The 14,031-nt window shown below is 38.9% G+C and overlaps 1 protein-coding gene across 1 annotated transcript in view; it reads left to right on the top strand.

The window, feature by feature from the left end:
- Positions 1 to 14,031, top strand: part of TDRD12 (tudor domain containing 12) — an 84,374-nt gene that overhangs the window by 52,498 nt on the left and 17,845 nt on the right. The window contains exons 12-21 of the mRNA XM_063109930.1: positions 2,066 to 2,126; positions 2,475 to 2,582; positions 5,225 to 5,410; positions 8,634 to 8,790; positions 9,271 to 9,398; positions 10,886 to 11,077; positions 11,311 to 11,439; positions 12,223 to 12,340; positions 12,963 to 13,102; positions 13,230 to 13,450. Of these exons, the coding sequence (XP_062966000.1) occupies positions 2,066 to 2,126; positions 2,475 to 2,582; positions 5,225 to 5,410; positions 8,634 to 8,790; positions 9,271 to 9,398; positions 10,886 to 11,077; positions 11,311 to 11,439; positions 12,223 to 12,340; positions 12,963 to 13,102; positions 13,230 to 13,450 (1,440 nt within the window). The remainder of the gene's footprint in view (positions 1 to 2,065; positions 2,127 to 2,474; positions 2,583 to 5,224; positions 5,411 to 8,633; positions 8,791 to 9,270; positions 9,399 to 10,885; positions 11,078 to 11,310; positions 11,440 to 12,222; positions 12,341 to 12,962; positions 13,103 to 13,229; positions 13,451 to 14,031) is intronic.

Genomic DNA, 14,031 nt, shown 5'->3' on the forward strand with positions numbered 1-14,031 from the left:
CTGGATTGGTTGTATAATTTTTTAAAAATATATTTTTCTTCTATTTTTTATCTCTTTGTCTTTTTGCTTTATTTTTTGGAATGTTTCACAACTTTATCCTCTACTAATTTTATTGAATTTTTTATTTCTAATATCACATTTTTAATTTGCAAGAGTTTTTTCTTTTGTTTCCTTTTCTCTTTTTTTTTTATAGTGTCCTATCTTTGTTTCATACATGTGATGTTTTCTCTCATTTCTTTAAAGATACTAATTGTGGGGAGGGAAGGGAGTTTTTTTCTCCCTAAATGATTTCTGTTTCTTATAAGCTGCATTACTCTGTTCTTACTTTTTGTCTCTATAAGGTTAGAGCCTTTCCTCAGATGTCTGCGGTCCTTGGTTGCTCATAACATAGGGACCTAGTGAACCAACTAGGTTCTCTAAGTGTGCAGTGGCTTGTTGGCCATGAGTCTCACTGTGGAATGAGCTGCTGTTCTGAGAAGGCCTCTGAAGTCAGTCTCTCTAGTCTTTCCTCTTAGGTGGGTCAGATTCCCCAGGTAAGGCTCCTCCTGTCTCTTGCCCTCGGGTGAAGAGCTGCCTGCCAGTGTCCTGCATGCTGAGTGGCAGAAGCAGGCTGGCTCTCATTATTCAGCATGTGTTTAACCTTCCTTTTCTTGGGATAGTGCCTCCATCCTCAACTGTGCTTCTAGTTCCTCAGTCCTGAGAATTCTGTTGTATGGGGGCGGGTAGTTGTCTGGCACTGAGAAGTGTAAGGCCATCCAGAGACTGCCTCCTTTATTTTAGCCCCATGCTACATTGCATAGTTGCAGGAGCCTGGTCCTAATTCCTAAGCGTTCTGGAAATTGTTCTGTGCAAACAGAGTTGGGCCTCCCATAGCTGTCTCAGATTCAGTTGTCTTGGATCTGCTGAGTCAGTTCCCACTTGTCCATCTGTTTTCTAGCTTCTAAAATTTTGATTTGGAATATTGTCTCCTCTATGGTTCTCTCCTACGTTGTGTTGTTTTTTTAAAAAAATAGCTTTATTGAGATATAATTAATATACTATAAAATTTGCCCTTTGAAAATATACAATTCAGTGGTTTTAGTATATTCGGAGTTGTGCAGCCATCAGCACTGTCTGATTTCAGAACATTTTCATCATCTCCCAAAAACCCTGTATCCATTAGCAGTCACTCTCCATTTCCCCCTCTCCCAATCCTTTGGAAGCCACTAATCTGCTTTCTATCTGTATGTATTTTCCTATCCTGGATATTATATATAAATGAAATCATGCAATATGTGGTTCTTGTGACTGGCTTCTTTCACTTAGCATAGTGTTGGTTGTTATTGTTTTTTGTTGGCCTGTATAGGGATTGAAACCCAGATCTTAGTGTTATCAGCACCACACTCTAACCAACTGAACTAACTGGACCACTTAGCATAATGTTTTAAAAGTTCATCTCTGTTGTAGCAAAAATGAGTACTTCGTTCCTTTTTATGGCTGAATAATATGTCATTGCATGGATATAGCACATTCCATTTATTCATTTATCAGTTGATGACATTTGGGTCTTGTGGCTTTTTTAGTTAAAAATTCACTTACGGGAATGGGGTTTCAGGAAAGAGTGCAATTTGATGTGTGTGTTTCATCCACCATCTTTATCCCAAAGTCCCTGCCACCTCTATGTTTGTGAGTTCTCTGCAGCTGTCACATATTTCTTTTTCTCTTTGATAGCAGAGGTGGTAGTGGACAAGTCCTGTCTGGTCTCGTTTTTTCATCTGTAAAGACAATGAAGGAGACCAGTGGTTCTAAAGCTTGCCTGTCCCCTTTCAGATATTTGGCATGAAGACGTGGATGGCAGGGTAGTTGCAGCACAGACACAGACCTCAGCAGGGAGCAGGGGGCTTACAACTACCTGGCCATCATGGGCCTTGGATGTTAATAAGCCAAGCAAACAGAACTAGTAGTCAGCTGTGCCTTGGTATAAAATAGTCCATTTTACCTCCATCAAGGAAGAATTGAAATAATAGCTCAATTAAGGACACATAAGCACTTTTTTCTTCAAATTGTTCTTTTAATTATTTTACAGATTACTGCAGTTTTTAAATCCCGATCCTTTGAGAACTGATGGAACCTCTGATCTGCAGCAGGTATTATATGTCCTAAAGGATGGGAAAAAAAAGAGAAAACTGTTTAATCTTTAAATCCCTCTTCTTCCTCCCTCCAGACTTGACATTAGAAGAGAAACTCTGTAGATGAGGGACTTTACCCGAAGACTTCCTTTTAGCAATTATCTAAAGAATTATCTCTTCAGAGAAATTGCTCTTTTTTTGTTTGTGTGATTGATGGTCTGCCTTTCATTTTGGCAGTTTTGGTGTTTATAATATACCCAGGTTTTTACACTGAAATCAGCATCTCCTTCATTTCCGTAAAGTTCTTGATATTCTGTGCAGATCCTCAGGGCACATACTAGCTGTCTAATGTACGTGTTCACTTAGTTGCAGAAGCTGAAGTCGGGCCCGCAGCAGCCTGTTGCGGTGCTCCGGAACAAGATCGAGCCCTGCCTGACCATGGATGTGTCGCCACTTTCAGCAGACCTGAAAAAGGTAGAATTGCTCTCACAACCAAACTCATGGAGAGATCTGACCTTTTCTAACATAGAAGGATTTTATTTATTTATTTTAAAATTGACATGTATCAATTGCACATATTTAGGGGGTACAGAGTTATATTGCAATACATGTATGCAGTGTATAATGATCAAATCAGGGCAGTTAGCATATTTATCATTTGTTTGTGATGAGAACATTTGAGCTCCTCTCCTAGCCATCTGAGGACATACAATAAATTATTTTTAAATGTTGGTGCCTAGAATTACTGTATATCACTAGGACTCATTTTTTCCTATCTGGCTGTAATTTTGTGTCCATTAACCAACTTCACCTTAGCCCCGCTCTCTCCTTCCCTTCCCAACTTCTAGTTACCACAATTCTACTCTCTACGATGGACGGATTTTTAAAATAAACAGCCCTAATGTTGCATTGTATCATTTCTTTGCTTTTGAAATTCTTTAAAACTTTTGTTACTAATTTCTCATTTATTCTTAAATCCAGGTTCACTTCTTATAAATGAATAATTCTTTTGTGGAGAAGTCATTGTATAACTATAAATCCTCTTCTGAAATAAGTTTTCAAATGTGCTTCTGGAAAGGGGTTTAGAAGGAACAAGTTGCCTGCGCAATTGTAGTATACTTCTTAGCCATTCTTTTCAAAATTGCTTTATAGAATTGCTGTAATTTCACTTGGTAAATTGATCACACATATTTATATCCTTTCTTCCTGATTAAAAAAAAATGTTTAAAAATATTTTTACCCTGCCGGCCAGCCACCAAAAAAAAAATTTTTTAAAAGATAGATAAAACTGCAAGGATGAATAGAAAGCCAGATAAGTTTTAGTGGACCAGAGATTTCCACAAGCCTGTAGAAGACGGAAAGCAGGTGGCATAGTATGGCTGGCCTAATGGAGGAAAGAGTGAGGCAGGTGGGGTGGTGAACATCTACAGCCAATTTGTATTGTTCTCAGGAAGGAGGCTCTTTATGGAAGAAATGAATGGACCTAGAAAATTGACCTTTAGGTGATGCTATCTGGAGTTCTCCCTGTGAAAACGCCTGCTTGCTGACCTCTCTTCCTGCAGTGATGTGACACCACATGTGACAAGGTTTGCCCCATCCATAGAGCTTCTGGTCAGTTTTAAGTGTCTTCCTCTCTAATACGGGACCAAACAAACCCTAAAGGAAACAAACAGTGCAGAAAGTAGAAGAAAATGCTAGAAAATAAATATCGTCAGAGATAAGAGAAGATATTGCATCCATTTAACAATAACAGCATGCTGTAAAAAAAAAAAAAATAACAGGTGCTGGTAACACCAAGGTCATGGTTCAGATCCCTGGACCAGCCAGCTGCCAAAAAAAAAAAAAAAGAAAGAAAAAAAAAAGGCGCAATCAGAGAATTAAAAAAAAATTTTTTTTGGAAATTCAAAATATTTTAGAAATTTAAAAAAATAAGTGGTAGGTTTGGGATATAAAATAGAAAGCTAACTCTCAGAAAGTAGAACAAAAAGTCAAGGGCATGGAAATAGGAGGGAAAAAAATAATTCGAGGGTCAATTTGAGGTCCAATATCTGGAAATGTGATTTCTAGAAAGAAAGAAGGAAGAGGGCAAAGTGTTCTCTGGGGAGTAACACATGAATATTTTCTGGATGTAATGGATGTGAATCTCCAAATTAAGAGAGTCTACCTACCACAGACCCGGGACAACTGATGAACAAAGATTAGATACGTTGTTGTGAAGCATCTAAATGGAGGGATTCGGAGATCATGAAAGCTGCTAGAGAGAATAAAGTGGTCCCACAAACAGGACCAGGAGTCAGGATGGCTTCAGACCTCTCCACAGTAACACCTCCAAAGGTGATCATTGACTTCAAAAGCCTGATGAAAAGTTTTTTCCAACCTAGAGGTCCACACTTGAACTATTGATGAATTGTGAAGGTAGAATGGAGATATTTTCAGACATGCAAAGTCTCAAAAAAGAATTTTCTTTCTCCTATACCCTTTGTCAAGAAGCTATTGAAATATGTTCTCCACCAAAACAAAGAAGTAAACCAAGAAAGAAGACCACATGTGTTGAAGACAAAGGGGTGATGGTGAAGGAGGAAGCTTGTGAGATAGCTGAATACCAGCTGCAGAGTCATCAGTCCCAATTGCACTTGGGGTTAGGGTTCTGGAGGGAGGACTTCACAGAAATAAGGTGCTGATGAGTTCAGCCCTTCAGAGGATAGTGTCAGTGTGGTTGGAGAACTCTGTTGGAACATTGGGGTTTTAGTGACAGTTACACAGAAAAATAAGCAAATTAAAGCATGTTTTAAAAAAGCTTTGCAAGTAGAGCTGATGAACTGGTAGATTATTAGGAAATTAAGGAGAAAAAGCCACAAACTTCTTCCAGTGAGTTTTAAGCATCTGGTCAATGGATCATCTATTGGATCCATTTTACTTGGGGCCCAGAAAAGCAGTAGTCTTATAATAAGAGTTTGGCACTAAGAAAAGATTCAGGGAGACTTACCAAGTTAGGTCTTGGAAGACACCATATTAATCAAGGGTGTAGTGGTTGTTGGAGTAAACTAAACAGTGAGATGGAGTTTTTATTAGTTTTCTCTACTTTATTGTGGTTTTTGGTTGTTGATGTTTTGTAGGCTCTTCAAAGAAATAAGTTTCCGGGACCTAACCACACTGAATCTTACTCTTGGCCTCCCATAGCACGTGGCTGTGATGTGGTTGTCATTTCTCATTGTGGAAATGACCCTTTGTTGTACCTTCCACCAGTGCTTACAATTTTGCAAACAGAGGGCTGCTACAAGTCATTACCAAGTAGAAATGGAGTAAGTTGAAGACAATTTTCTTTCACAACAAAATGGATTTAAAATTTATTTTTAAATTGTACACCTAACCTTTGGTAAAGTTCAGGTCACATTACTCAATTTGGTTTCCAAACTGCCAGGACAGAAACTGTCCTATGAGAAAATATTCTTTCTCTACTCCCAGTCATCAGTTCTCTCACAGTGATTCTCATTGTGAGCTCCCAGTTGTGGGCCACTGTCTGAGGCCAGAGAGTCCTGGCTTGTAAAGATGAATATATAGCTTATTAAATGATTTCACTGACCTTAATTCCTCTAATTGTCACGGCAACCATATGAGATGGTCAGGCCGTCTATTGTTTTCACCATTTTATGGATGAGAAAATTAAGCTCATGAAGAGTTACTATGATAAATTCTTAACAGCTGACAAGTAGTAGAAGTGGAATTAGAATTTACATTTCTGTTGTCTTGTCCCATGTTCTTTAAATTATTTCATAGCACTCCATCCTGTTTTATAATTCTACTTTTTCCATGTGTAAGAACCTGAAAATAGCTGAGAAAGATGATAAATGGGATGTGAGGATCCAGTGGGAGTGGGTATTGACATCTGCTTTGCTGGATTCTGGTTGTTAGGTGAACTGATGGGTAGAAAACCTCCATGTCAGATCCTGGCACAAAGGATGCACCACAGATGGTCTGTCACTCATCATAAGGTGAAAAACAGCAGTAAGAAAACATGCTTAGTGTTGCAGTTAGAAAAGATACCAGTTTATTTTTGTAATTACACCAAGCAGTTTAATGATCTCCCTTTGGAAATTTGCATGAGTTAATCAAATTTGAATTGAATTAATCAAATTAAATGGATTTATGTACCCCAAATTCGTTAGCAGCTGACTCCTGCTGATGAGTTGTGGCTTGTATTGAAGCAGAACCCTGGCTGGGATCAGAAGGGGATGTCCAGGTGTTCCTCTTATATGCCCTCTGCTTTCTCCATGGCTCCATGGTCAGCCTGCTTTCAGGCCTGTGCCACCTGGATCTGCATAAAGGAAAGAGTGGACTTGCTTTGTCTTCAATTAGTAGAGAGCATGTGTCCAGGAGTGTGTTTGGCAGGCAGTACACCTTTGGGAGGTATCTGTGGGTGAGTAGAATGCAGAATTTAGAAGGTAATCTGCTAAGAAAGAGATGTTAGCCTTTATTTTTAAAAAATTTTATTAGATCAAAATGGATTATACATATTTTGGAGGTTCAACATTGACATATGTTGATCAAATCAATATTACTAGCATATGTATTGTTACAAATCATACTTATTCTTTATGCCCCTTGTCCAATCTTACCCCTTCCCCCTCCCCCCTCTAATTTCCTTAGATTTCTTCTCTTCTTCTGAAAGAATAATGGTTTACTCTGTTGATTTGTAGCCTAGATGACCTTTCCAATGCTGAGAGGTGTGATCAGGTCCCCCAATGTTATCGTAGAGCAGATGCTTCTTCTGTCACTCTGGAGTGGGCTTTGTGGAAAAAGACATTCTCTTCTTTTATCTCTGCTGGTGACTGTCCTTGTGTTGACGCACTGCAGTGGCTGGCAGGCCATCTGCATGGTGGTTGTGGCGTCTAGCCACTTTCATGGCAGCCATGGTTATTGTGGTGGCTGTAGTGGGCCACCCAGATGGAGGTGATATTTTTGGCATGCTCCTTGGTGCTGGTGGTGTACCTGGATGTGGGCCGGGGGTCCAGTCCCTGGCTAAATCCCTCAGGTGCTCGGGCAGGCTCTGAGGCATTGGTATGGTTTGCCTGGTTGTGGGAGGAGGGTCTGGTCCCTGGATCCATGCCTTGGGTCCCCTGGCAGCCCCCTGAGGTGCTGGTGGAGTGCCTGGTTGTGGGAGGGGGCTCCGGTCCCCAGATCCATGCCTCACGTCCCTGGGCAGGCCCGAGGTGCTGGCAGTGTATCTAAGCTGGAACTAATTTTTTTGTCTTTTGCTTACTTCCAAAATGGGGGAACTTCCTGTTGGGACCAGTACTTGAGCTGTGTGGTTGAACTAAATTGCTACTTTGCTGCTGTTTCCCTAGGGAAAGTTTTTGTGTAGCACAGGTTATAATGGTTGACTTTATAGGTACTTCCATCTCTCCAGACACTCAGTGCACCTGGGTTGTATAGAAACTCTGATCTGGGCCTGAGTCTTTTCATCAAACTGCACCCCATGCAATTCTGTATATCTGGCCAGTCTCCTCTGAGTGGTCCTACATTGATTGGGGTACAGATCAGCTGTCCTTGCTGTGCTTCAGTGTTCTCCCAGTGGGCCTGTCTCTCCCACTGCCCATACTGCAAACACTTCCCATGGGATGGGCCATGCACCAGTCCCTTGTGATGACTCACTGGCCTCTGAGTGGCTCCTTTTTTTCAGTTGTTGTGGCTCCTCACTCCTATGTGGGTCAATGGGAGCCCCGTTAGTGGTCTTGCTGGCCTGGGGGCCACCAAGGCCCTCTTCTCCCTTGCTGCCTCCAAGCAACTCCATCTGAAGGGCATAGCTGTGGCTTCTGCCAGCTCCTGCTCCATGTGCTCAGCAGTTCCAGCCTTAAAGCAGCCATAGCCCGAAGCGCTCAGAGCAGTTTTTTCTTTCTCTCATCATGGCTTCTCCTGCCTTCATGCACTCTGTAGGTCTGTTCTTCTCTTCCCCTGAGCTCAGTGGCCCCAGCTTGGCTGTTGTTGCTTTTTTATATAGTTGTAAATTGGTTGATTTCTCGGACAGAGTGACACTGGGGACCGTCTATTCTGCCATCTTGACTGGAACTCTATTTAGACCAGATGTTAGCCTTTTTAAAGGCCCCTTTCAGAAGACAGTTCACCTCTGTGCCTAGGATCAGGGGATCTGGAGCCAGACTGCCTGGGTTCAAATTGTGTTGCTCTCATATATTAGCTGTGCAGCTTTGGGCAACTGACTTCACCTCTCTGTGCCTCACACTCCTCATCTGTGAAATGAAGTAATAATAGGCCCTACCCTGAAAGTGTTTTTCAAGGACTAAATCAGTTAATACTTGTGGAGTGCTTAGTTTAAGCCCTAGGAAAATCTGAGTCAATGTGTCTAAATCTATTTTAGTAAAATTATATTTTAACTTTTCTAACCTATATGACAATGATGTAAAAACTCATTTTGTACTTCATGCAAGGAGATGTCTTGGATATTTGACAGATACTATGTTTGATTCCTAACTGTCATCCAAAATTATTTGAATTTGTTTGTCTTTGCAGCCTCTTGCAGTCATCGTGTGCCCTGGGTGGAAAAAGGCCCAATTAATTTTTGAATTATTGGGTGACTATAGCATGTCGTCCAGGCCTCTTCATCCTGTGTTATTGACAATCGGACTCCGCAGAGATGAAGCAAAAAATATGAAGCTTCCAAGGGGGTGTAAGCATCCTTTCCAAACTGTTTGATTTTCCCCACAGAAGACAGTGGAACCCTGCCCATGCTTGTGTGATGATGCAGCTGGCGGTCGCTAGTCCAGACCTCACTTGTCAGTTACTGATGGGTATCGACTATGAAGGTTTGATCTTGACTGACTTCTTTTTCACTGAGAAAACTATGAGATTTCATTCATTAATCACCTGTTTACTGAACACTTACTGTTTGTTAGATGCTAGGCACACAGTGTTGACTAAAACCCTGCCTGCCTTTCAGGAGTGCAAAACCTGGCAAGTACGCAGGAATTTAGTCAGATTGTGACAGGGCTTAGCCTGGGTAGGTGGGAGTTACCTCACCCATCTGAGAGAAAAAACAGCTTTTTGTTTAATTAGAAAGCATTTCTAGAAGGTATGTAGAATCTTACCAAAGGAAATGTTAGAGAAACCTGTGGAAAATTCTAAAATATTGTTTTCTTTTAAAATGTAGGTGATGTGATTGTTACAACACCGTATAGCCTCTTGAGACTTCTCACCTATCAAAGCCTGTTGTTTCTTAGACTCTGTCACCTGATTTTGGATGAGGTGGAAGTATTATTCTTTGAAGCTAATGAGCAAGTAAGTATGGTGTCCATTTAGATGTCATTGCTATTCAGAATATATGTATATATATATATATGTATTTCTGAAATATACATATAAAGTCTTAACTGCCTTAAGGAATCGAGGAAAGTGTCTACTTGGGGAATAGCTTGGTTAATCTAAAACAATTTTTCCTTTAACTTCTATGATTAAGAAGAGAGAGTATTTATCTGAAATTTCCTTTCCAATGTTAAAGTTCTCTTTGGAGAGCAAAAATTTTCCCAGGGAGATTTTCTACAGTATTTAATTAATACTTTTCTGATTATGGAAGCAATAATTTTTATTTTGGAAAATTTGAGAAACAGAGAATAGCACTTGCAACAACCCACCATTAACAATTTTACACTCAGAGGTGACCACTCTTACTATTTTCGACTATTTCTTTCTTTTTTTTATTCCTATGTTCGTTGATACATATAATTAACAATATGAAGAACAAATTTTATGTACTATTTTCTAACTTGCATTTTGCATTTAACAACATTGTATTATTACTTGCTGTTCTACAGCGTGATTGTTATTGGCCACATGCTATTGAATTATATGGGAATAACATTTATTTTTATACTGTCTTATTTGTGGACATAAATTTATGTCCCTAATTTGTTTATGTGTGTGGCTAAAGAACATACATCTTCTTCTCACCTGTTTCCCTTAGTATAAATACCTAGGACGGGGATTAATGGTTCAAAGACTATGAATTCTTGTAAGGCATTTGTTGGAAGCAATGTAACTTGATGACCAAAAGCATTCATGTGGGGATGGTGATAGTCCCAGATTCAAGTTCAAGCTTTGTTACTTACTGACTGTGTGGACCTGTACAGGGTTCTTGAACTCCTCTAAAGTCCCAGATTCTTATTTACAAAACCAATATCTGGGTATACTGCACTGTACAAGTTGCCTTTCGAAAAGACGGACTGATTTCCTCTCCCGTTAGCACTGTGCCACCGTGCCATGCTCCCTGCATTCCTGCTAGTGTGAGGCCTTGGCCTGGCTGTCTTTTCCAGTCTAATTGGTAAACAGTGGAATCTCATTTGCTTAATTTGTACTTCCTTGATTACTTGTTAAGTTGAACATTCATTCATATTGATCATTTATATCCATTCTTCTCTGAGTTTGCTCATTTCCTTAATTTATGTTGGTGGGATCATCTTTTTCTAGTTAATTTTTAGAATTTTTTATTTGAGAATGTTAATCCCTTGTTAGATGTGTCACACATATTTAGCAAGATGTTTGTGCTTTTCGTTTATAGTGGAGTTTTAGGATGTTTATTGGCTTTAAACTTAACATTTTCTCCTTTTAATTTTTTTTTTTTACTTTTATTTTCAGAAAAGCTTTTCCCACTGTGAAAACAGAAAATATCTGTTACATTTAAAATCCCTTACATTTTATGTTCTGTCAAACTAATTATTATTCTCTTGAAATAAAAATGTAATTAATTATACTTATTTTTATTTTTTTAGATACTTGCTATATTAGATAACTTTAAAAAAAATATTAAAGTTGAAGAAAGGGAATCTGCACCACATCAAATTGTTGCAGTTGGAGTTCACTGGGACAAACATATAGAACATTTAATCAAAGAGTTCATGAACGATCCCTACGTTGTAATCACAGCCACGGAAGAGGCTGCTCTCTATGGCAATGTTCAACAGGTAATGAGTCGTCTGTGTGTGTGGTGGGGGACTGATGAACACAAAAAGTAACCTTTTTTTCATGGCTTAATAGTAAATGATTATAGGTTTGATTTCATACACAAATCTATAATTGTGTATTTAAATTTATATTGATTTCCTATACATTCTTTACTATGAAAATCGTAATTTACCTATGAAAAGTGAAACTTGAACTTTTTAAAGATCACATTGTTTCTGCATTTCATTACCAGGTAGTGCATCTTTGCCTAGAATGTGAAAAAACCTCTACTTTACTCCAAGCTCTTGATTTCATTCCAAGTCAGGCACAAAAGACTTTGATCTTCACCTGTTCTGTAGCTGAAACAGAAATAGTGTGTAAGGTGAGCCCTTCTCTACGTAAATGTTCTCATTGTTTATTTAAACTGGTTGAATCTCAAATCATCAGAAAATTCCTGGGTAGTTGAATATGTGGCAGGGAAATACAGTTTTATGGGTTCCACTCCCTGAAGCACTGATAGGAGGCCTGGCACTGGTGGAGGAGCCAAGTAGGTGGGACCAGCCTTTCCACTGAAGCAGCATTCCCCACGGGGAGCAGTGCTGGATAGTTTTGGCATAGCGTTAAAGAGGTCCAGTTCATGAAGAAATGCCAACATTTTCTGTACTCTCTACTTGAGAAGATAACAGTAAAAAATATTATTGTATAGCCAGAAAAACCAAATTGGCTAAATATTTATTAAATTTAATCTAATTTTGTATACATTAATGCTAAAATGTAGAAACAAAGCCAAATACAGAATAGTAGTAAATCCATCTTTTTGCAAAAATGGACCAGAAGGTGTAGTTTTAAAAGCCCTTGTTGACAATAGTACCGTGTGTTGGTTGTATACATATACATGTGTGTATGAATTATTTAAAAAGGAAGGAAAATAGTTTTAGCAAAATGTTTGTTTCACTTTAGTGAGTTTTTAGATATAAACTAGAATTTTGCGAACGTTTATTTAAGTTTACGATTATGTTATTCTCAGGAATTACTGGATCAGTGAGATAATGCCCTCACAGATAATTTAAAGTGTTTCACATTTATAATTACTGATTAAACAATTGCTTTCATGTTTATGTTCCTGACTGTGAACTGTAAATGGCCTCTTTGGTTTTATCTTTAGGTAGTAAAAAGCAGTTCAATGTTTTGTTTGAAAATGCATAAAGAAATAGTTTTTAATTTAAAAAGTGTTTTAGAAGAGTGGAAGAAGAAGTTAAGTTCTGGCTCTCACACTGTATTAGGTAAGTGTTTTAATTTCTACTTACGTGTAGAGAAGGCTGAGCTAGTAGGAATTATGTCTTCAATTCATTTATATATCTCATCTCTAGATTTTTCCTTATTTCCCACATTTATTGAGAATTTGTTAGTAATGTTAATTTCAAAATGAAAATTAACCTCCACTGAGATTTTGATGTTGAGGTGAATCTAGGTGCCCCTAGGACTGTCGGGTAAGTAGGCAGTGACCCTTAGTCCAGACATTCTCCCCAGAGTTCTCTAGCTTGGGATCACCGTCATATACACACATATATATAGGGCATATGTATTTGTGTGTGTGTGTGTGTATGCATGCATGCATATGTATATACCTCTGATGAAACATGGTCATAAATAAAAATGTATAAAATAAGTAAAAAATATATGGGCAGCCAGGATTTGTAATAGATATTTTCCAGCTAAAAGGGAGACTACTTTTCTCTGGAATTTAATCGCTGGGCTGTGGCATTTTGTGGAAAAAAATTGGAAAGCCATTTCTTTGCATCTAAAAAGTAAAATGCAATGCAGAAACATACTGCAGTATATTGCTTGTTAAAGGAGGTGCAGTAAACTCCAGCTCATGTGAAATTGTTGGAATCTTTTCTCCAGCTTTAACTGACGATTGCATACCACTGTTGGCCATCAGCGATGCCACATGTGTGATTCACTTCAGCTTCCCTTCATCGCCAAAAATTTTTGGTGGACGGCTATATTGCATGTCTGATCATTTTCAAAGTTTAACTGAACAGGTTTGATTAATTTTTATCTTCAATATTCCACTGGCATTTTCTGTGTAATGACAAATTCAGAGTCCATAAGCTTTCCTTATTTAGACTGGTATGGATGATCTACTTCTTTTGTTCACCCAATTTTAAGGGCTCTCCTGCAGAACAGGGAGATAAAAAAACCAAATCCATCCTGCTGCTGACAGAGAGAAATGCAAGCGATGCAGTTGGGGTCCTGCGCTACTTGGAGCGAGCAGATGCCAAAGTTCCACTGGAGCTGTATGAGTTTACTGCAGGAGTTCTGGAAGCCAAAGAAGATAAAAAAGCCAGAAGGCCTCTTTGTCCCTATCTTAAGACTCTTGGTTTTTGCAAGTAAGCCAGTGTTCTTTTTTAAAATTGAAGTATAACATTAGTAAAGTGCACAGATGATAAGTACACAGCTTGATGAATTGTTACATACCTGTCACACCCACCCATGTAAACCACCACCCAACTCTGAAGGAGCACCCCAGAAATTCCCTGTCATTCTTCCTGAAGTTCCCTACCCCAGAAATAACCACCTCTGGAGAGCTGTCAACACTGATTGATTTTGCTTGTTTCTGAACTTTATGTAAATGGAACTCTTTTATGTATGTACTCTTATGTATGTACTCTTTTCTGTCTGACTTCTTTCCCTCATCCTAATATCTGTGACTTTTGTCTATGTTGTGTGTATCTATATTTTTAAAATTTATCTTGTGGCACAGTAGTCCATTGTATGAATACATCATAGTGTACACTCGTGTATCCATTCTCCTGTTGACGAGTCTGCGGGTTGTTTGCAGTTTGGAGCTGTTATGTATGAAGTTGCTATGAACACCCTTGTAGTGTCTTTTTGTGGAAGTAAGCACCCATTTCTCTTGGATATATACTAGAGAGTGAACTGGTTAGGTCAGGGGTTAGGCATATGGTTA

This window comes from Cynocephalus volans, chromosome 10, assembly GCF_027409185.1.
Source record: "Cynocephalus volans isolate mCynVol1 chromosome 10, mCynVol1.pri, whole genome shotgun sequence".
NCBI classification, from domain to species: Eukaryota; Metazoa; Chordata; class Mammalia; order Dermoptera; family Cynocephalidae; genus Cynocephalus; species Cynocephalus volans.